The sequence below is a fragment of the Protopterus annectens genome, chromosome 8.part1, assembly GCF_019279795.1.
Source record: "Protopterus annectens isolate FY-2018-M chromosome 8.part1, PAN1.0, whole genome shotgun sequence".
Classification (NCBI taxonomy): Eukaryota; Metazoa; Chordata; order Ceratodontiformes; family Protopteridae; genus Protopterus; species Protopterus annectens.
The window spans coordinates 117884521-117909322 of record NC_056742.1 but is presented as its reverse complement, the minus strand read 5'-3'; the positions used below and the strand labels follow the sequence as shown (position 1 = coordinate 117909322).

The window sequence follows — 24802 nt, the reverse complement described above, 5'->3', positions numbered from 1 at the left end:
TCCACAAGTAGCCATTTATATACTTTTGTACTGCAAATGTAATATATTCCCTTGCTACTGTGATATTGCATTCACTGACCCCTACTGGTTTTGATCCTGTCTGTTATATACATACACTTCGTTTTGAAACTGTCCTTACTTTTAAGGTTGGAGCATCTACCTTGTCTGGTTTCCCACAACTCTTTTTCTGTTACTAATGTTTAGCAAATTTTTAATTTACATTCTGTACTCTTAGAACTAATGGTCCAATTAATTTCTTTACTTTGCTCTTTGGATATTTCTTGGCATACTTCCTGCAGGTCTTTTATCTACTGTTGAAGCTTTGCATTTAACTTTACAATACTTAACTGTCCCTGCAACTTGTACTTTTGAATCAGTCCTGCACTATCAGTTAACCCTCTTCTAACCCATATTGCCATATGTATTCTCAGAGAATTTACTATATAAGCACTGTCACTTTAAATATTTACTGGATGTAAATGCTGCAAAACAAATTTTACAGTCTCTAGCTCAGCCCTTTGTGCCGACATATATCCAGGTAACTTGACCATAACTGGCTTGTCTCCCTTTTGCAATGTCACCATTTCATTTTCAAACCCAGTGTAGTACTTCCCATCCAGAAATGCACACCATCCACATACACTGTAGGGATGTCTGACTAACCCCTTCAATGATTTTTTAACCCCCCCCCCCCTTGAGAACATAGTCAAATACTCTGCTTTATTCCCCAGTAAATGACCAAAAACTGTTTAATGCAAGGATGATATCTTTTTTTTTTGTTTTAGAGGAGTCATTCTCTACAAAACGTAACCAATTTTAACTTGGTGTCCATTCCCCAAGATGCCTCTTACGGCCAAGACTGCAATAATACCACTGAGAGTGTGTCCTTTCCTGCTGCTACTTGCAAAACAACAGATAATTTACTGGTGGGAGATATCGGCTCCGCTGCACGTGTCAACTTCTGCTTTAACACTTCAAATGCCTTTTCCTCTGTGTGACTCCATTGTAGAGTTAACTCTTCTTTTTGATCTGTCTTATGCAAATCCAAAATTGTCAAAGGCTTTGGCAACTGCAGAATGCCCCTCACCCTTTCCTGACAAGGAGTCCTCCCTGTCGGTCTGATAATGGTTCCTAGAAATTTTACTTCTTGTACTTTGTCTTTGTTTACTCTGAAACCTGCCTCTTGCAGCTGTCTCAGATCTCATCTCAGCTGTGATATGTATTATTTCACAGTCTCTGACTGTATTAGAATGTCATTAACATAACGAATAACTGTCATCTTACTCACATCCTGTACGAATGTCTCTACTATCTGATGAAAAATGACAGGACTGTTCTGAAAACCCTTAAGGTAATCAAGCCATGATACTATTGATTTTCAAAGGTAATGTAATCCATTGCACCTCTCATGTAATCAGAACTTTTAACTTCTCACAGTCTGTTTTTGTCTCTGCCCATAAGGTCTGAAATTCTTTTCCTATGGTATACTGTCATGCACTTCTGGTTAATACTTGGTTCACTTTGACCTCTCTATGTTATCATCCTGCAATGTTTGTTTCCTTTTTGATTTTTTTCCCCCTTGAGTCCCTTGCAAATACTCTTTTCTGTATCTGCCTATTTTTCCATTTTCTGTAGTATGCACAGTCCTGCTTGATATGTCTCCATTTTCTACAGAAAAAATATGCAGTTCTATCATCGGTGTTTCCCATAACTGGAGGGGTTGATGCCACTTCTCACCCCCCCTTCTCTACTTTTCCCTTTCCAACTACACTTGCTATTTCAAACCCATTCATCAGTACAAAGAGAAAAAATGTTATGCTTAAATTATCTTTGTTGTCATGCTCTGCCTGTTCTAGCATCCTGGCCAGAAAAAACTCCAATATTAAAATATTCTAATAACTAAAATGCTCTGCTTTTTCCAGCATCCTGTCAGAAACTGTAACATTAAATACTCTTAATAACTTTGTAATTTCCTTTAATGGCATGTCTATATCTAGTACAGAGCTGTTACACTTTGAACTGTTAGCTGCTGTAATCTTTAACCCTTTAAATCCTAACAAAATTGTATTCCTGTAACTTAACTGTTATTTCTGGTATACCCTACACAACATAAATGTGTATGCTTACTATTTTTTTCCTAACTAGCCACACCTAATATGTCTTTCTGAGCATATAAGCTGTCAGCTGAACTGGAATTTATTTTATCTTTAACCCAAAAATCTGCACGTTTCTGTTGTAACTAATTGTTTAAATTCTTTAAATTCTGTACATTTGGACAAACTTCCTGCAAACCTTTACAAGCATAATCTGTGTGCACTACTGTATATTTTGTAGCATTTTTAAATACCAAAAAACAAACATCATTGCAGTGAATCATTGTATACACTGCCAGCTGTATACAATAGTTAATTTTCAAATATTAACATATTGTAAAAATATAAACGCATCCCACTGTGAACAGTAGGTCCGAAATATTTCAGCTGTCTCTACAACCTGTAAACTTTTAGCATGATCTAAACACTACTGGAATTCTCTACAAACCAGCACTACAAAATGACTTGACTTCATTTGACAATTTTGACTTATCCTGCATATTCTTTAATGACAATTTCTGTAACACAGTTTCATAACATGTTAAAGATATCCATCTCCACAGTTAAAACACTTAACTTGAGTTTTATACTGTTGTATTGTATATACTTCAAGAATGCATTTATGCATATAAACTTTCGCACTTGTATTTTTACCAAACAGTGCTGTGTTACACTTATCACTACTGGCTTGTTTATACCACTGACATAATGTCTAAACTTTATCAAGAGTCTGGCTTAAATCTATGGCCACAGAATGTGTGCATCTAGCACTTATGTCCTTGATGGTATCCATGTTATTTCATAAAGAGGCTTACCATTTTTAGCAATGGCTAACAGGTGGTCAATCTGTGGTCTAAAACTGCAAACTGGCAACCCCCTCAATGCTGAAAATGCTGGTGAATCTCTCAGTTCTTGATACTACTGAGCTGTTCAAGACTGACTGTATTGAGGTTGGCCCCTACAAAATATGAACTAGTGCTTATTGTAATACTTTTATGAATATTTAAAGGGGTCCACATTAGGCCTGACTCACCACTGTTAAATTGAAATTAACATCAGGTGGCACTACAATTGTACAGCTGTATATTTGTAGTTGCTGACAGATTTATTGAAACCAACCAAGCACTACTGTGCGATTATACAATTTTCTTTATAACACAGATATAACTGTCAGACACAGTGCATTTTCATCAGCTGACTCAGATTATCAACTATACACCAGAAAGTCTTTACAACCTCTTATAGTTTCAAAACTTTGTCCTTGATTAAAACATTCTTTTCCTGTATTGAAGCCTTCTTTGTCTGTATCCTTATCTCAGTCCAGGGAAAACCAGTTCTTAGCCAAAATGTTCTTTCATCGATAGTATAATCTAACTTTTCCTGCTGTGTTAGCCATGCTCAACCAGAGTAAACCAGTTCTCAGCATGCCAAAATGTTTGTTTATTGACAGGATAGTTTGCAACTTTTTCTGCTGTTAGCCATTTCCCTTTAGCTTGAATATCTGTGTACATTCAAATGTTTAGGATACTTCAACAAGCCTCTGTTGTTAATGCCATTTGTTACAAAAACATTCAGAAGTATAATTTTTTTTTGTTCCACACAAGCACATTCTGTTAAGCTAATCATTTAGAAATACATCATGCAAGCACATTCTTATTTCTTTCTGCATTTGCAGGCTCTGTATTTTTTATACTATCCCTAAAAATATCACATTATACCCATGACAGACAGCAGTTTTACCACTACATGATGTTACTGTGAAAAAAGCAGTTTTACCAAATCACACACATTCCATTTCTATGATGGAAAACTAGTTGTACTTTATATAATTCTATCAAATGTGACTTTTTAAGAAGGAATATGAAATGTCCAGAGAATCAAAAGAAGAGAAGGCCACTACAGCAGTGTTTATTGAATGATAAAAGGTAAATACAGCTGAATGTTAAGAAAATTGAGAGTATGGAAGAAAAAATGGCTTATAACATTTTTGGCAGTTGAAAGGATGCAAGTATTTGTAGTTGATGGTACTGCATTTCCGCATTATCATTTTGCTGATGAAGTAACTGGTAGTTGGTGTGTGAAACATAGAAGAATCAGATGGCTGGGCAGAAAAGGTGGTTCAGCAATTGGCTGCAGTAGAAGATAGAGAAGTGGAGAATGACTGCCCTGCTGGAAGGAGAAGACGGACTGGATTTATTGGAGTCTGATGTACAGTAAGCAGATTTTACAAAAAATTTTACTGCAAATTGAAAATGTATGTTGATTTCCACTGAGAGTATCAGAATGGTCTGATGGCAAACTAGGAATTATTTTGGTGCAGTCAGTGACTACATATAATGGCAAGCAGGTAAAACTACAATCATGACAGCCAGGGAGAAGCTTTTCTGTAATGGGCTGAGTGATGTGTGTAGCTTATGACTACTCAAATACAACTCAAATACAACAGTGCAGAGACTCCAGTTGATCAAGGAATATAAAAGAAACTGAAATATATGATGGCACGTCCACCAGTGCAGAAAATATTTTTGTAAAAGGAGTGCTTGTTTTTTCTAGTGTTGAAGAAAATCAGTGGCTAAGATGAGAGCATGTGAAGCAATGGAGACAAAACAAATGGGGAATGTAAATCTGGATGATTCTGCAGAAAAAGAAATTGAGGAATAAACAGTCAAACAGAAAAAGAGACCGTGTTTTTTATGTGTCATACCAGCTGAAAGGTAATCAGAGCGGTATCCTATTGCTGTTTCAGAATAATCTAATATGAACAGAAACTTAGATGGATGCCAGTATTGCTGCAAATCACAGAAAATGATTTTCTGGTTTTGGAGTCTCATCCTGAGGTGACTTACAAGTGTAATTTACATGTATTTCTTACATTTGCACAGGTTTTCTCCGGTTGCTCCAGTTTCCTCTCATCTTCTAAGGACATGCAGTAGGTGAGCTGGCATACTCTACAACATGTTTGTATCCTGTGTCTGTGAATGAGTGTGCTCTCTTAAAGATCATCAACTTGTCTGGAAGGGATCTCAATGCCTTACACAAACTGATTGTTAGGATAAGCTCCAGTGTTCTTGTGACATTCTAAAGAATAAAGTAAGTTATAAGAAAATAGGTTGGCAGATGTTGAAGTACTGTTATTAAAGTATGTTTCTGATGACTACACATTGGTAAGAGAGGATTTATCCATGGCAACTCAAGATCTAAATATTACTTTCATTTTTTAAATAACTTCATTAAGACAGATGAGTATTTTTGGATGACCAATAATTATTGCAACAGTGTATAAACTACAAAAAAAAAATATCAGGGAACACTTTCAATACAGAACAGGAGACTAGTCAATATTGAATAAAGGAAAGGCTACAAATAGCGATGCTGTCATTTGTTTTAAGTTAGGACCCTGGATGTAATCATAACACTAACAGTGCAGAATGTGGGATCATGTTCATTAGAGACTTAATGAAGCTTCCATCCTTGGAAACAGTTAATTTGCCACTGAACTTTTGTAAGATACACGACATTTCATACAAATAATACTCAAATACTGAAAAATTCATTTACTGACATCTGTATAATACTGTTTAATAGAAGTGCCTACATGTGATGGTTTAATGCAGTGTTAACCAAAGAAGGACCTACTGAAATGTTATGCTATGAAATGAACAATTTTGTTTACTATGTTACACATGTTAAATATTTGGGAGTGGCAACTTATTTTGTTATGGATGTGATAAATGTTTATGTTATCTGATTCATTCCCTGTCTCACAAAACAGTTATTTTTTTTATATTTTAGCAGGACAGACACTTTATGAAACACGAATGGCTGAACTTTGGACGCCTTAACTTCTATTAAAAGTTGAGTTGTTTAATTGAAATATTGCAATATACATAACACGTGTATTTAATAGTATTTCACATTTTGGTACATTAATACATGTGTATATATGGAGGGGTTCTGAACTTCTTTTGTTAAATGGATACAACTATGGATACATGGCAGAATTTGAGTAACATTAAGTGGACAGCCTTCTGTCTGGAGACATGTTAGTAATGGAGACTCAGGATTTCTTTATTGCTCCAATTTTACAAACCATTCTGTCATCAGAAACAAACAGATAACACAACACATTTTAAATAGTATAAAAATTACAGTGACCGCCTTCACACTTGAATTTTTTTTCCTAAAATCAACTTATCCCCACCCCCACCAGGGGCAACAATACCCTAGACCTAGTCATTACCAACATGAGTGACTGGTGTTCCACACCTGAAGTCAACTCCTCCTTGGTCCGATCCGACCATAAGCTAATCACCATTGATATCCACATCCCGCCCCCACCCCCCATTAAGGAAATCATGGTAAAAAATTTCTCCAAAGCCAACTTCATGCTTCTTAAGACAAAAGTGATGAACTTCATGGCACCCATGCAGATGGACAATACAGTCAACTGCTGAATCCTACACAAATGCACTCTATCAGCACTTACACGAGTGCATGGATCGTGCTATCCCAAACAGAGCCAAGACGCTATCCTCCAAAAAAAAAGGAAGCCAATCCTTCAGAAGGAAGAAACTGTTGCAAAAGAGAGTAAAATCCCATGAGTGGAGGAGCTCCCTGGTCAGCCTCAATAAGAAGCTGAGATCCCTTATAAGATCCTCCAAAGCTAGCTACGAAAACAAAATTGCTACTAATTCTAAGGACAAGTACAAAGCATTCTATAGCTATGTCAAGAATCTCAATGGCAACACCCAGATCTCCTCTGAGTTGCAACATAAAGGCATGAAAATTACAGAATAAACTGATATTGCCAACATCCTGGCAGATAGGTTCAGTGCTAACTTTACCCCCCTTCACCCCCTAAAAGGCCCATATCTATACAGGAAGAATGCAGAGTCTCTGTAATCACAACTACACAGGTAAAAGCTGCACACTAAAGCCAAAACAGCATCCACGGGACCGGACAACCTCCCCAGCTGCGTTTTACACAAACCTCAGAACGAACTGGCTCCCCACTTAAGCACCATGTTCAATAATAGCCTCACATCAGGCTTTGTGCCCACTGAATGGTGCACAGCAACAGTTATCCCACTCCACAAAGGGGGAAGCCACCACTGATCCCGGGAACTATCTACCTATTAGCCTGACAAGCGGAACGAATCATCATGGAACTCATAAACAAAGACATTGGCAACCTCCAAACTCTGGATCCCACCCAGTTCAGGTTTGTGAAAGGCAGATCATGCCTCCTGAACCTGATCGACTTTTCTGAGGCACCAAAGCTGTAGATGAGGCTAAGGTGGTTCACACAGCCTATCTTGACCTCGCCAAGGCTTTTGACACCATCCCCCATTCTGGAATTATAGTTAAACTCCCTAAACTAGGTATAAATCCCTACGTCACAAGATGGGTTGCCAACTGGCTCACTGACAGAACCCACACTGTAAAAGTTGCAGACTCCAAATCTGACCTCAAAGCAGTGACAAGTGGAGTACCACAGGGTTCCATCCTGGGACCTCTCCTGTTTGGTATCTACTTCTCTGAAGTACAGGCTAACACAGAAGGCCTCTGGCTAATGAAGTTCACAGATGATTGCTAACTAGGAGCCATAGTCAAGCCCCCAAAGGATGTGGACATCCTACAGAAGGGCCTTGCTGAGACAGATGTCTGGTGTCAGAGCCATGGCCTAAAGCTCAATGTCAAAATGTGCAGTATCATCCCCTTTGGTAAAAACTCTGTACCCATGAACTACCACATAGGCAGCAATGTACTTAACACTGAATGTGTGATAAGAGACCTTGGGACCCAGTTGAACAGTAGTCTCTCCTTTGATAGTCACATCGCCACAGCAGTCATGAATTCATTCTACATGGCACACCTCATCATAAAAAGGTTCTCATACAGAAAAAAAGAGGTCATTGTTCCCCACTACTCGACACTCTGACCCATTATACAGTACAATGCCCCTTTTGGAATGTACCTCACAAGACATCTGCAGCAGTTGGAAAGGCCACAGAAGTATCTCACAAAGAGGATTACTGGCCTCAAACAAATGCCCTACACTGACCACCTCAAAAAACTCCAGCTTTACTCCATAGCATATCGCCTACTCCGAGGTGATCTCTGCCTAACATACAAAGCTATGTCAAACCCAGAGCTGTTGGACATGCTACACTTAAAGAAATCCCAATCCCTCCGAGCTACATGCTCTCTGGACCTAAACCTTGTCACTACAATAAACAGGACATGCTGGAGGGATAGATTCCTGTCCCAGAGACTTCCCATACTCTGGAACAGGCTACCCATCTAAGTCAAGCAAAGTTCTTAATTAGCACTCTTCAAGAAAAATCTTGAAGAGTGGATGGGAAATAGGAAATACACCCCAGGGATCACTTCTGTGTCTCTGCTCGACAGTGGCACAGGAAAATAACTTTCTTGGGTGGCATAAGCCAGGGAACCTTGTTGGCTAGGCTTACGTAGGCCCTTAGGCTGATAGGTTCATAGATAGGTACTAGGCTATTAATACCAACAAATGTTTTGATGCAGTTTGGATCACCACACTCTACCGTTTGCCATACCATAAATTAAAACAAGCTACTCAGAAATCTAGGAACTTTTATAGAAGTGAAAATCTGAGATTCAAGCACAATATTTCTTATACTGTCTGTAGAGCTTTTCTCTAACTGGTAGTACATGGAGCAGATAGAGCTCCATGCACTGTTAGGAATTATGATTCACAAACACTGATTATGAGTTGTCAGCATGGATACAGAGATTCATCTCTGAAGTTTTGGTCTCAAGGTGCATTTCTTGGCATCCATGTGCTGAATGCATAATATGCTGTTCATGATTGGAGATCCAGTCATAATCCTCTACATTAACATAACACAGAAATGGATACATTTTATGATAAAAATAGTGTAAAGAGGGGATGCAATGGAGTTTGGAAGCAATTTTGTAATAAAAATGCACTACTTCTAGACAAGTGAATGCAGTTACTAAGAGGCACAGCAAGAATGAAGACATACAGAATATGGTAGCCAGCATACAAGACAACAACAACCACAAGTACCACTTGAGTGCTGATACTGAAGAAAACTTCTGCAGTGAAGAAGTGAAATAGTTTAATGTCATGTGTTAAATTTGGATTAACTTTCAAAATCAGAAAGGAAATGTAAGCAAAAGCTGAAATTGACTGATGCTGTCTTTACAATATGAGAAGTACAAAATATTCAAAACTTGGTTATCCTGCTTATTATTCTGATGGGCTAACTTGGTGAAATGTTTGATAAAAGTGACATGAAGGATTGGCATGTTGAATTTATTGGCATGAAGTAAGAGTAAAAGAGTGTTAGAAAAATTTCAGTGCAACACTCTGCAGATACAGTTGAGAAGAGTCATTTGCAGTAGTTATCAGGATCATATGTAGATTATACATGCAAAGAAAAAAAGATGTCATAATGGAGTTTTGATAAAATACAAGTTTAAAGATGAGGAGCAATGAAAGTGACTTAAAAGCATTTGCAGTATTAAGTGCAATGTCAGGCATGACTCCCTTTATATTCATACAAGGCTTAAAACAATTGGTTAGATATATTTAGCACAAACATGTATACAACAGAACAAAAAGTAAATTAAGATAGAAAGCAGATGATATTTTCTTTCATATTGTTTAGTAAAACGCTGCCATTACCCGTAGAGTAAATGGAAACGTAATGTAATATAGAAAAGCATATTTTCACATAGGCCAATTTCAGTATATGTAACATTCTAAATGAAAATGGTCTGCTAAGAGAACTTAAAGATATAATGTTGTGTATTTTAACACATTAAAACAAGAAGGTAATAATCAAGATAAGTAAAATAAACACTGAAATTAATTGAAATTAGTTAATTAAATGGTGTAAGATGATAATTGGTATAAGATGCAAGTTATGTACAGTGATTGCATATATGTTTCTGTATTGTGATGTCTCAAGATCCCCTCCACCAAAAATAAATATATCACTAATCTAAGCCAAACTGGCTATAGTCACAGAGTTAAAAAAAATAATCAGTTGGCATACACAGAAGGTGCCCTACTACAGATATGATTACAACCCCATCACTGAAGTACCAAGGTGTGGATAAGAAAGTAGTAAAGATAAACAGTCCACTTGTCTCTCTCAGGCGGAGGAAGTGCACATGCTCGGGAAGGCAGCACATATAAGCATGACTGTCCCTGGTGAACATCAGGGAGGACTGCCTGCTGTGCCTTACATAAGGGTGTGGGGGTTGCTTGCTGTGAATGACCTCACTGGTGGAGGTTATCCAGGGCATTCAACTCATTTGATGGTGCCCTGCAACTATTCTTACCTTTGAATGCACAGGACTGCAGAGAGAAGAACATAAAAACCTCAAACCATCTTGATGGCTGCTAGAAAGATGTGTCCTTGTTCCAGTGACAGGACCCGAGTGAGTCAATCAGCCAAGAGAGGAATAGATGGTCATCAGGCATCATAGAAAAAAAAAACAGCAAAAAACATTATCATTTGAACTTTCTATCAAATGAAACTCTTGTTGTTGATAGGAAATATGTGAGCTTAAGTAAATAAGTGTGGGGTGATACAAAATAAAACATCTGCCTTGTGCAAGCACTATAACGCAGAAGACTAAGGATCAGATACAGTGCAGTTTGTTATAATGAGACTGTCTATATCCTCAGAAGTTGTACTATAAATTCTGCAAAGAATCTCATTTGCCTTAACAATGAGTGTCTGAGGAAACCATTGACTGTATGAAGAATGATGAGAACAGGGCAAACAAGTCTAACATACTAAGACATGAATGCAAGAATGGGAGTTAAACTGGACATGAAATTAAACAAAAGTTACAGTGCTTTGAAAGAAGTAAAACTGTACAATAAACATACAAAAGAAAAAAATAAACTAAATAAAATATAAACTGTTAGGCAACAAGTACAGAGTAGAGAGAGCGATGTCAAGGAAAGTAAGAGAAACAACATAAATAATCTGTTTGAAAAGCACTTAAGAGTGCCATGCAAGAGAATACAGATGCTGAAAAGTTTTTTTTTTTAATCAGCTGAAGAAGTTCGAAGAAGACCATTTTAGATCGAAAGTGCTCGAACAATAAATATTTTATTGTGGTGTTCCTGTAATTGTTGCCTTTTGGAGGTTGCTTCTATTTCTACAGTTTACTGCAGTTTTCAACCTTGAGAATACAGTACATGTTTTTTGGGTATAGTTAATCGCTAACTGCTAAAAACCAAAACACATTCAATCAGGACAAATCAAGTGAACAAAACTTCTATATCTCTGTTAAATATAGAAGCACAGCTCATCCGCACACTGTTCTTTAATGTGTTAAACTCCAATAATCTCCAACTTTAGATTAAGTTATATGTTTAAACCAGCAAAGTTATGTAAAGGTCACTAAGTCCTGTCCACAGAGGCTTCATTTTGGAAGTCAACACAAAAATGACTGGACACAATTTTAAGAATAAAAACAGGGAAGGTAGGTTACTGTATGTACACAATATTTCACAGGAATATGGATCTTAGAGTTTAAAAAATCCAGATGTTACTTGCTCACCTTTCACCAGCACAATTTTCCTGTGTCATTAAAACTATATCTGAGGATTCCCAGATTCTTCCAATAGCAGTATCAGCTTATTATCTGCATTAATTGAGATTGTGTTTAAAAGTTCAGAGTCCAACTGTTTCTAAATCAGAGCTGGCTGATCTTGCACCCAGTGCCATTTCATGATGTTGCACCACTCAAGTCCGCCACTGTAACTTGTGGATCAAAAAAGGTCCGTTTCCAAACTGGTTGGCAGGTCCTGTTTTACCAACCATTATCTTCAAGCAGAGAAGCCTGCAGTAAGCCGCTCGCTACAACATATACCAAGCGCTTCCATCCTGCAAAACTGCAGGAACAGTATTTATTTCTCTTCTGGCATTCAGTAATGACAGTAGAGAAATGAAAATCAGTGCTACACTACCAGAGGTGCAGTATCTTCCAATCAAGTCCTCCAACACCATGCACCCATGGCGACTGCCTCCTTGTCCCACTCTAGCGACTCCTATGACGTAAATTACTAGTTCCTGCAACAGACCCCCAAAACCTGGAAATAACCTGTTCTAAATTTCATTTGCATGACTGCTTGTAACTATATCTTTTTGCTTTTGCTGAAAGTTTTGATATGTTCTTACTCTAAGACATATCCCATACGAGTTTGATTCCTTACTTTTTCAGGCAACATGCAAGGTATTAAGTGGGCCTGTGAATATTAAGAGGCTTAATGAAAATACAACACTATCACCACAGAACGTCTCTGCAAAAAGCTGATACTGTCTCTTGTAAAACCTACCTTGCTTTCTATCAGCTTTAAAAATAATGTTCATTCTGGGACTCTCAGCAAATTCAAGTTGCAGAATTAATCACAGGTTTTGTATACCAAGTGAAATATGAACATTTGAAAATGGAAATACAGATGCTCAACACTTCACATGTTTGACTTCCACTTTAAAGGAAGCAAAATGCCCAAGTTGTTTTAAAGAGTACTTGTATCACTGGCACATGTGGTTTTGAGTTGCTTTGGAGATAGATACCCAGTCATACTTTCCCGGTAATCAAATGTCAATAAATAAAGTCTAAAGTGTCAGTCTTCAACTAAAAGACTGGCTTATGTACAACCCATTAGTCAAGCAGCAGAGAAGTCATTAAACATTTGGCCTTCTTATACTTTTACCATACAACACAGCATTACTAAATGTCCATCAGTGCTCTCCCAGAAGTTTGATAACCATATGCAGCTTACTCATTTCACACATTCACAGTCTAAGAGATTCTCAGACAGGAAAACCAAAGCTCGCTGGTGCCGAGTGCTTGCATGCTTTACTTGTATTTGACTAGTTACGTCAACATTATATCTATAATCTTGGATTGCAGTCAACAGCACATACGTGTGCTAAGCCTACAACCACAGAGTAAGTCTCTTTTGCATACTTTTTTAAAGATTGCTTTGAACAACTTGCTTATTTTTGATGCCCCTCACATTGGCATAACAACAGGCTCTGAAATACTCCTTTATACTTACCCTCATTCAGATTCCCAATGACAGCCTGCTTTTTCAGAAAATCATTGCAAAGTTTACGACTAAGACCAAATGCCAACATATTGTGAGTGAACGTGCTGAAAAACAAAAAAAAATAAAACCGTGTCATTTACAAATCTTGAGATATGGCACTGTAAGTTAACAAAGCTCAGTGCTAGGTGGGGTTGTTCAACCACTTAGAGGAGTGGTACTGTAGCCTACAAAACATTTACTCCCAAACAAGAGCCAAGAAAAGTCAGAGACCCTGAACTCTCAAAATCCAGTCACTGAGTGATGTGCCCCTCATGTAAAGCAGTCTCTCTCTCAGGGATACCTCAGCATACAGAGTGAAGTCTGTTGCACTCATAGTGCAATGTAGGGTCCCAAGTGAGGCTGTTTCACAAGCAACTCATTCCTACTTTTGTTGCAGTCTAATATACCAGAAAACAGACCTCTCCCTCCTGAGAGGTATAATGTATGCAGACAAGCTAAACAAGTATATGTTTGTTACCAGAAATTAGGTATTTCTGCTGCAAAAAGTGGTGATAGCATGAAAAGAACGTGAACAGAACATGAACACGTAACTTACTGAAATACTGTACTCAGCCTCTTTTACTAAAACACAAGTCAAATCAGAAATCAACCTTACCCCAGCTGTCCAAAAGTGATGTTCTCATTAAATCTGAGGCTGTCATCTCGTTCCTCCTGTGTCATGTGACACCATTTCTCCCTATAAATAGTACAGAAAATGTGAGCAACATTTCATATGTAACCACTGTTTATTGAAGCAGATCAGTTGATAGCAATCACCTTTATAGAACTACACAATTAAAATGATAGGTTGTGATATTTTATAGAAATGTAAACATAAATAGAGACAGACAGGAAGATAGAGAAGAAGAAAGACAAGCTGACAAGCAGATGTGCACAGACAGAGAGGCAGACAGACAAATGGACAAAGTGACTGATGCAGACAGGCAAGCAGAACCAAGCCATAACATCTACTCCTCTGGTTACTATAGAGCAAAAATAAGCATACTGATGTGATTTACATGATTTTACAGGATGCATGGTTAGTGTCGTTATAACTTCATGTTTTTCCAGTTAGCAAATGCAATTGTTTTCTGTGGGAATTATTTTTCTTTATCATTTACCAGTTGAATTATACACGTTCCAAGTAAGTGTACATTTAAGGAATACCCATATAATTTGCCTGCAAATGTAGTTTCACAATGCTTGCAGCATTTACAGTTTGACATTCTGTCGCTCAATGCACTCAAACTTAAAACGTAACTCCTCCTAGCAGTCAAGCATGTTTTACTTGGCTCGTTAGCTTCACTACTTTAGGTCTTTATATTAGGTCTAAAGATCTGCTGGAATATTTAAAAAAAAGAATTAGCTATTAGATGTGTTAAATGAAGCTGGATCAGACTGTTATAAAAGAGTGAAGGTAAAAGTCCATCTCCTCATGGCCGCCTTACCAAGAACAAGGCTTAACTGCATAGATTTAGCACACTAGCCTCAACATTAATCATAATGCAGACCATAAGAGCTCCTTGGTGAAAAGGATAGCTAAAGGACAACATCTATACTGGCAGTTTTTACACAGCTATAGTATGAATGCCATTTAGGCACAACGCAATTAAAAATGTCAGCATTTATATTTCATTTTCCTACCACGAATACATCTGCAATGATCTAAGGCTTGACATTTAAGGAAACCATAAACTGACAAAGTTCACATCTGACAAAGGATACAGTTTGTCTGTTAAGTCCCATTCTATTCTAGTCATTCCTCAGCTCTTCTAAGCCCATTCACATTTTATCTAGCCAATGTTTGAAAATCTGTCTAATGTATCTACTTCTGAAATTTCAGACAATTTCATGAATTGAGTGCATTGTTTCAAGGCCTAACCTTCACTCTCACTAAAGAAGTAGTGATCACCAAGGCATTTCTTGATTTTACACCGACATCCTGTACCTTTGACAAGCTGAGAATAGCATTATTTTTATTTCACAGTTAAAGCTATGCATTTTTTAAATGCTGTTGATGACAGAAATTTCAAAAGCAGTGAAAATTATTTCTCAAGCACAGGCCTTGTTGGTTATTAGCCTAGTACACAACTATGATTCTATGAACCTAAAAGAATTTTTATTATGTATGAATAATACTAAGAAAGTACAGTTGTGTACACTTACTATAAATGTAGACGTTCAAGTGTATTCACTGTTGCAGTCATTACATTTGGGTAATCCTGCTGGCAGGTTGCCCACAGTCGGCCTGAATTCCAAAGTCCTGGGTCCTGCATCAGCTGCTGTCGCCCCTTCCCTGACGTCAGGTCGTCAGGGGTATAAAAGATGTGGCCGACACCATTTTCTTTAGTTTTTCTTGCCCCAGATGTCAGGTGCCCCCTAAAAGGGTAGCCAAAATTTATATATATATATATATATATATATATATATATATATAAATAAATACATGCACCAATATAAACTTTACCTTCATCTACAAGCAAATACACCACATAGGTTGTATAAATCAGAGAAGGAAAGATGGGTTTAATCAGAAGAAAGGGGAATGGCGGGTGGGTAACCTGGACTGCAACAGTGAATACACTCTAACATCTACATTTATGGTAAGTGTACACAGCTGTACTATGTTCTTCGTGTTTCACTGTTGCAGTCATTACATTTGGGTAGAGTCCCAAAGCTATGGATGGGAGGTTGGAGCTAAACAGCATTAAGAGTGGCTATAAGGCCCTGCAGAACTGCAGTGGCAAAGCCTGCCCTGGATTTAGAGTAGAGTGGCAGATGATAGCGCTTTGTAAAGGTGTGCAGTGAACTCCAAGTAGCAGCCTCTAAAATGTCCTTGGTTGGTACACCCCTGAGAAAGGCTGCTGAAGTGACTGCAGCTCTGGTTGAATGTGGCCTAATGCCTTTAAGCACTGGCTTGCCATGGTGTAAGTAGCAGAAATGAATGCAGTGGCCTATCCAATTTGAAATAGTCTGCTTTGAGATAGCCTTTCCTTCTTGTGATCCTACAGCATATGCCACTAGTAATTGCTCTGTCTTTCTGAAAACTTTGGTTCTGTCCAAGTAGAATCTAAGCTGTGTACGTCCAAAGAATGCAGAATTCTCTCTCCCTTGTTCTGTGGGTTTGGATAAAAAATTGGCAGATGAATAGTTTGGTTAAGAGCCACACTGGACACCACCTTAGGCATAAATGTTGGGTTTGTCCTCAGAGAGACCCTGTCTGGATAAAAAATGATAAAAGGTTCCACAGCCATGAGTGCCTGTAGCTCTGAAACTCATCTTGCAGAAGTTATTGCTAGGAGCAGAGCTGTTTTCCAAGATAAAAACTTTATATCAGCAGTAGCAGCTGGCTCGAAAGGAGGCAGGGTGAGTTTTTCCAAGACATAGTTGAGGTCCCATGCAGGCATTGGTGATCTCCTTGGAGGCTTTAAATCTTTGGCTCCTCTGAGGTACTGTTTTAATAAGGTATGAGAAAAGATTGGTGGCTCTGTATTGTAATGAGTGGAAATGGCAGAGGCATGAATTTTAATAGATGAAAAAGATAGGCCTTTGTCCAGCATCTCAGTTAAGTATTGCAAAATCCAAGGAATATTTGGCACAGCTGCATCAGTTCCTTGTGCCTGGTTCCAAGCACAGAATCTCTTCCATTTTCCAGCCTAAGATTTTCTAGTACTAGGCCTTCTGGCCTCCAAAATGACATCCATCATAGCTTTACTGAGAGGTGTGTTTTGCATGACTACATTATCTGCCATGCTGCTAGGTTTAAAGTCCTGAGTTGGCTGTGCAGGAAATGATTGTTTTGCTTGGACAGTAGATGAGGTATTTGAGGTAAGGTCCAAGCTGGGCACTGAGACAAGTTCTTTAGGATTGGAAACCAGAACTGCCGGGGCCAGTCTGGGGCAATCAGTATCATTTTTGGCTTCTCTGGTCTGATCTTTAGGGGTACCTTGGGGAGGAGAGGCAGTGGGGGAAAGGCATATACTGATAGGGCGTCCTCTTTCCATGCTTGTCTGTGATAAATCCTTGTGCAGAATCTTTTTAGTTGGTAGTTGTGAGGTGAGGCAAATACAGCTATGTCCAGGCATCCCCATTTCCTTGTCATGCTGAAGACTTGTGGATCCAGCTGCCACTCGTGGGGATCCATGAGGTTTCTGCTTAGTTCGTCTGCCAGAGTATTTTTCCTTCCTGGCAGGAACTGTGCCTGCAGATGTATTTGGTAAGTCAATGCTGTGTCCCACAAAGTCATGGCTAGTCTGCAAAGGGGGTAAGAATGTGTGCCCCCCTGCTTGTTTATATACCACATGACCATGGTGTTGTCTGTCTTTATCAGTAGTTGTCCCAGATGAAGTAGGTCCTTGAAGGCTGTCAGGGCATTCTGAACAGCTAGCATCTCTTTTTGATTGATATGTAGATGCGTTTGGGTTGAGGACCATGTGCCCTGAATGCATCTTCCTGCCATGTGGGCCCCCCAGGCATAATCTGATGCATCCGTTGTTAGTCTCTGCCTGGCTGGGGGTAATGTGAATGGCTGTCCCTTGTTTTGGTGAGAAGCCTTTGCCCACCATCAAAACTCCTGTTGTAGGCAGGGAATGAGAGTAATCATTGTTTCCAGGCTGTGGCAATGTCGAGTCCAAACACTTTTTAGGTACCACTGAAGTTTCCTCATATGCAGTCTTGCATATGGAATTAGTAGGATGCAGGATGCCATGAAGCCCAAAGCCTGCAGAATTTTTCTTGCAGATAACTGGGCCTTTGTTGCCAACATTTTGAAATAGGTAGTCAGTTGCCTTTGTTTGTCTGGCATGAGATAAGCCATCTGGGCAGTTGTATTTAAGCTTCCACCCAGGAATATTATCTCTTGACAGGGTACTAGTTTTGATTTCTTTTTGTTGACTGTGTATCCTAGGCATGTTAGAAGTCTTTTCATAAACACCAGATGCTTCACAGGTTCACAGGTTAGTACTAAGCTAACTGCCCTTGCGAGCCATTTTAAGCCTAGCCAATTTTCCTTTGTAAGACTCAAACCCTGCACCTTTTGTTTGTAAGGCAAACACTTCAGCCATTAAGCCACCCTCCCAACCTGTTGTAGAAGAATGTCTTTGTTCTCTGCTTGAATTAGACAGTCCAAGTAAGGTATTATTTCTATTCCTCTTTGTCTGCAGAATGCAATTACTGGTGCCAGGCACTTTGTAAAGACCCTGGGCACAGTAGATAAGCCAAAGGGCAGTGCAGAGAACTGGTATTGCATTGAGCCAGCCTTGAATCTGAGGTATCCTCTGCATAATTGTCTGATTGGGACATGACAGGTATGCCTCTTTTAGGTCTAGAGTCACTAGCCAAGCTTTCTTGCCCAGCATGGCCAGAAGCTGCTGCAAAGTTATCATCTTGAATTTTGGTATATCCAGGAATGTGTTCAGAATAGATAGGTCCAGTATTGGTCTCCAGGCCTCGTCCTTTCTGGGTACCAAAAACAGTCGAGTAAAATCCTTGTCCCTGCTCTTGCTCTGGTACTTGTTGAATGGCCCCCATGTCCATGAGGGATGAGACGTATTTTTGTGCCTCTGCCCATAGATTTTTTTGGCAGATCTGGCCAGCCGTTTGCCTTTGACAGGGTATGGAAATGGAACTTGTACCCTTGTGACACGATATTTAGGACCCACTTGTCCTGGGTTATAATGTGCCAATTTTGAGAAAGAAGTGCTAATTTTCCCCCTAAGGGTGCTGCCAGGAGATAAATGCTTGGTGCAGGCAGGGGGAAGTCATAGGGACTGTTTCCTGTATGGTTGTGATTTGTCTTCTCCAACTTTGGAGGTAGAAGCACCCCATTGCTTTGACCTGTAGGAACCTTGCGCCTGGGATATGCCTCTAGGGCATCTGCCCCTTTGAGGTCCGTCTGACACAGGAAAGGACCAATTCTTTGTAGGCCAGTATCTACTAAACTTAGGTGGCTGTAGTTGTAAAAAATCTTTGACAGTTTGCATAGATTTAGCTTTGTCCTCCATTTTCATTAACACCCTCTGCCTTAGCACCAAAGTATCATGCTGTAAAGGTGCAACAAATAATTTAACTTTGACATGATCAGGTAGATTTTGTTCCTTTAACAAAACATGCCTCCTAATTACAGAACCCGTAACTGCGGCCCTGCAGGAGGCATTCAAAGAATCAAAACCAAATGGCAAAGTATGCTTTCCAACTTGTTCAGCTGCATGCAATAAATCCTGCATTTCCTTGTTTTCTGCACATTCAGAGTTTAATAACATTTTCTGTTTAAGCAATGCCATGACATGTTGCTGATATTTCAGCATATGAAACTGACAGTTTAAAGGCCCTTATAGCCAAGGTAGCAGATGTGTAAACCTTTTTTCCCCATCTATCCAGTGCCCTAGAATCTCTGTCAGAGGGGGTAGGGTTTTTTGCAGTGGAAGCCTTAACTCCTTTGGGACCTTGTGAAATAGTTCCTGGGTCTGCAGCAGGGTTTTTAAAAAGGAATTTATGAGAACCAGGAACCCTGTAATATCGGTCAGGCTTAACAGGAGCTGGAGGTAAGGAGTCAGGGGTAAGACTAGACTCCGAAAACACATCTACAATATCTAACACAGGTGGAATGGCTAGTGGCCTGTGTTGAGGTAGTAAAAGGAAATCCCTGAGCCTCTTTTTAGATTCTGAAAAATCTTGGCGCTCTCAGTGGAAATACTCCCTCATGGTATGCAAGGTTTCCCCAAAAGAATAGTCCTCTGGAGGGGAAGCTGAAGGTATAGATTCTTCAGCATCAGAATCCTCATAGGCGAGAAGAGAATATTCCTGATCAGAAGAGGAATCAGAAGAAATAGAAACCTGATCTGAAGATTCATAGTCAGCCTCTTGCCTAGGCCTCTTATCAGGAGGGTGATGGGAACCACTGATCAAGGTAATTAAGTCTTCGACCATTTTGAGCATCTGTTTTTTGGGCATAGAGGCCTGTCCCATGGCTCTTGAGTTTGTTTCTTTGCTTTAGAAGCTGATTTAGTCTTTGCTTTTGAAGCTGAGGTTGGTTTAATGTAAAGATGTTTAGGTCTGAATACACCCTCAGAAGCCGGTGCCTGCTCAGCGGCTCCAGACCCATCTGAAGGAATAGTATCCGAGGCTCCAATACCTTGAGTTTCCAGCGGCATGGCCGACTCCACATGGGAGTCAGTAGCAGCCTGCGACTGTAAAGTAGCAGGTGTCACAGGCTGCAAAAGCGCCTCACTGAGAACCGGTGAACTGGCGACTGGCTTAAAAGAAGCTTTGTCTGTTTTTGGGCCTCGGTTGTCTATCTCTTGCCTTTTCTTTGCATTTGTGAACTCTGGTAGTTGGATGGCTATCCGATGACATTTCTGGATAATTAAACCAGCATCCAAAATAGTTTAAAGCAAAATCATACCAACGCTTAATAGTGCATTGGTTAAATCTAGCACAAAACCGACAACCAGAAACGTTGTGATCAGGGCCTAGGCAAGGAATACAGTAAGAATGAAAGTCCTTATGAGGTATTTGCTTTCCACAAGAAATACAATTATTTACTTTTTCTGACATCAGTCTGGAGCAAGAAAAAGTTTCCCCAATGGGGTACTTAGCTTTATTGAAGACTTCGGATCTGAAATTCGAACACGAAAATCTCAGGAGTCAGCCGACTGGCACTTGCAAACTGCTTCTGGCACCGCACAGCAAGAAAGACTAAGGAAAATGGCGTCAGCCGCATCTTTTATACCCCTGATGACCTGACGTCAGGGAAGGGGCGACAGCAGCTGACGCAGGATCCAGGACTTTGGAATTCAGGCAGACTAAGGGCAACCTGCCAGCAGGATTACCCAAATGTAATGACTGCAACAGTGAAACACGAATAACATCCTTAAAAAAGCAATCATGAGTTCAGGCAAAAATTGTGTGAAGATACTATAGAGTGTAAGTAACAATTCATAAATGTCAAAGCAACAGTTCAGCTGTTTATTTTTATGAAGCAACGGTTGTGGTCATGCTCCTCTAACATGAGGTTAAGTGTAAAGATTCGTGAGGCATAGATCACAGATTGACTCCCCTTTCATTACATCTTTACTGTAGATCTAAAAGGACATTCTCAAAGATGCTGAAAAACACTGTTTATAAACTTCCCATAGTTTCATAGTACCCTACTTATATCACCTGCCAAGCAGTTATCTGTCTTAAGTCTAAAAGATAAAAACTATCCGCATGAATAAAAGGCATCACAAACATTTTTTTTTCCATAGGGTCAAGGCCTCCTGCACTGCCATGTAAGAATCCATGCCCCTTTACTTATGTATTCTAAACATCATGGTTCCAAAACTGCAGAGAAGAGAGAAGCATCTTCCAGAAGCAAACCGTGTAACCACAGCAATTGTAGTTTTGTTGTGCAGGTCACATAACTGAAAACAAGGGCAAAGAAAAGTAAGAGAGTAAATCGTGTCAGGGAGATAACTGAACAATTTAATATTGCCTAGCTCTCACAGGATTCTCTGCTTAATTATTTTATTCCGTCCATGTCATCGGAAGGTATACAAGTCTTAACTATCCACCAGTATAGTGGCTTCATACTTATTTTAATGACCGAGTTCTATTTCTTTAAAAAAAATAGCTAGGACTCGAGGCTGCTCCTTATTCACCATGTGACATTTACTTTTCTGAAATCTATAACTTTCTACTTACGGAATAAGAATCACTGAAAGGTAAGCCATATTGTAAAAAAGCCATATTGTTCACTTACTCTTTTGTCCTCAAATGGTTCTTCGCCAGTAGCCTCGCTACTAAACAAAGAGCAAATATACCTGTTCTAGATAGCTGTCTGAAGAAAATCTTCTTCTAAATTATATTGCCTTGTCATCAGGTTATAGCTAAGTTACTCTTTCCTCCATTTTGCATGAATAAAGCATACCTTGTCTACCATTTTACAGTTTTACCATTGCTTACCATTTTACAGGTTTACCATTGCTTACAATTTTACAGTTTTACTACTGCTAACCATGTGTACTTCTACCAAGAGTAATTTGGTCATTTATCTATCCAAACAAGTATTACAATCAATAAGCGACAACGGATACGAATGAAAATATAACATGGCAAAAGTGGAGAAAACAGCACATTGTATTACTTAATATAAAATCCTGATACCTCAAATAATTACTCCAGTGCATTCCACTGCATAATGCTTACATAAAGAAGTCCTCCTTCACACTTTCAAATAGTTTACTGTCTTCGGAAATAAAATGCAAACTCTAAGTATTTCCCATGGTTAAACAGTGAGGGAACTACAGTTATCTTTCCATATCTTATAAACTAACTATCCCTTACTTCAGATGAGCTGGTCTAACAATTTATCTAATCCCAATCCACTTTACTTCCAGCTTTCATAAGCTCCAATACAGGTCCACAAGGCTTCCCTCAGAATATACATCTACAAGCATGATTTTAGCCTTCTTTAAATCTTGTCTTGCATCAACAATCAGACTTGTGGTTATTACTATACTGGGGTTCAATCAGTTGTTAAAATCCAGCAGAACTATGAATGAGTTGATGAGCAATACAAAATTCAGGACTGGCTAAGACAAATAGTTTGCAAACATTAAACATAACTCCTTTCAGCCCCCGGCGCTAAACAGCCTAGCAGCCAGCAACTTTGCACTTGCTCAGCACCAGATATGCATTGGTGTACAACTTTCTCAAGCAGCAGAGCTAAAGGTGATGCACTACCACTGTTAAAGTATTACTGACTGCTCCCCCTGTTGCATTTTACTGGCTGCATTTTACTTATTTGCTACTTTTGTTATTTTCTTTATTTACACACACATACTACTTGCTGTTATAACACATACTGTTAACTACCATTTCCCTCACTGTGCTTTTTTCCTTACATTAGTAGCCAAAACTGTAATTCCTTGTCTCTGTTCTGTTTTTAAAAAAATCTGTCTTCAGAGTTCACCAGTGCCTCAGAGTCCAGTTTCAAGTTTAGTTTCTGTTACTTCCTTTAGTTCCCACTGGGGCTGAGTTTCTTTCTTATTCCTGAGCTTTCCGCTACCAGGAGAGCAGGGAAGCTGATTTTTTGCTTCTGTCCGGTGAAAGAAGTTTCAGCCAAGTCCTAGTAGTCCATTAGTGGATTTTGGGCCAATTCCTCCCTTTTCGTAATCAATGCTATAACATCAAACAGCCAGTTTTCCAGCTCAGCACAGACTCAGCTGAATCTCCTGCATTGAGTGTGAGCAGAGCAGAGCAGAAAAAAAAGAGTTCTACCAGATAAGATAAGTATTTTATTTTGTTTTTTTGTGACTGCACTGTTATTAAGCACTGCAACTGCATTTTTTTGCCTTTAAGTTACTTTTACATTTTTTATTGTTTTTTTAACTTACTTTTACTAATAAATTGTTTTTTGTAATGTTCTGTAGGCTACACACTAAAGTCGCTAGCCGATTACAGATTTTTTCTCATTTTTTGTTTGTTTTTTCTGTTTGTCTCTGTAAAAAATCTCTTGTTTTCTTTTTTACTGAACTACCAGTAAGTGTTTCAGAGCTGCCTTGCTGATCCCTTTTTTTTGTTTTTAGTTCCTGATCCTGATCCATATTAGGAGGGAGGAGGAAGTTTTGCTTACCAGTGGGAGGGAGGGAGCACAAGCACTGCCTTTTTTGTGATTTGGTGAAGTTTCAGCCAGAAACTAGTAGTCCCTCTCTAACATAGGACTGGCAAGACCAGACAGGAGGAGAGGTAACCACACACATACATACCCAGTACACACATGGTACCATCACAACTTCAAATCATACACATACTCACACAACCTTAGGGAAGGCAAGGCTCTAAACCTACTACCACCTACACCAAAAAAAAAAAAAAAAAAAAAAATGGTAATGCTCAATGCCAGAACAATCTCATCAAGATGCACTGCTCGAGGCCCTTCTCAATATGGAGAAGAACATCGATGTCTGTGCTGTGACAGAAACCTGGTTCAGGCTCCTGGAGAGCACCCCAGCACTAACAGGTTTTGCAATTTCGAGGAGGCAAGACTATTCTGCAATTTCATAAACTCAAATGTTATGGAACAAACTATAGACTGGGAACACCACGAAAGAAAACATACTTGATCTCAGATTCATGCTGGGCGCGCTAAAAAACTGGGAAAACAACTGCTCCAGCCCAACCCTCGCCCCAGGGTGACTTGGAATCTAAATCAATTAATCGAACCACTTCATTACAAAACCCCGAAAGTGAAAAGCCATCATAGAAATCCGATAATGGCCGCGAATGCAAATGCAGTGCCTCACTGGTGCCCTTTCAGATCATAAACTAAAACACATTTCTCCTCATCGCCCCACCTGAAACAAAAAAGACCACGGTGGCACTACTTCCAATGCATGGATCAAAACAGAATCAACTCCACTAGGCCCCATTCTACCAAAGGCTTCTTACTCAGAAGCCGCTCAGGCACTTACAAACAAAGCTCTACCACAACCCACAAAGATAAGGCTGTCCCAAACAAAAGCCCTACTCTCTAAACCAAAGACACATCATTATGCAGGGAAGAAATAGACAAGTCATAAAACAAACCAAGGCAAATTTTGAC

The 24802-nt window shown here is 39.2% G+C and overlaps 1 protein-coding gene across 1 annotated transcript in view; it reads right to left on the bottom strand.

Annotated features, from left to right (window-relative positions):
- Positions 1-24802, bottom strand: part of LOC122810104 (uncharacterized protein KIAA0513-like) — a 240531-nt gene that overhangs the window by 26209 nt on the left and 189520 nt on the right. Inside the window, exons 9-10 of the mRNA XM_044081580.1 lie at positions 13835-13915; positions 13189-13283 (exon numbers count right to left, since the gene is read on the bottom strand). Of these exons, the coding sequence (XP_043937515.1) occupies positions 13189-13283; positions 13835-13915 (176 nt within the window). The remainder of the gene's footprint in view (positions 1-13188; positions 13284-13834; positions 13916-24802) is intronic.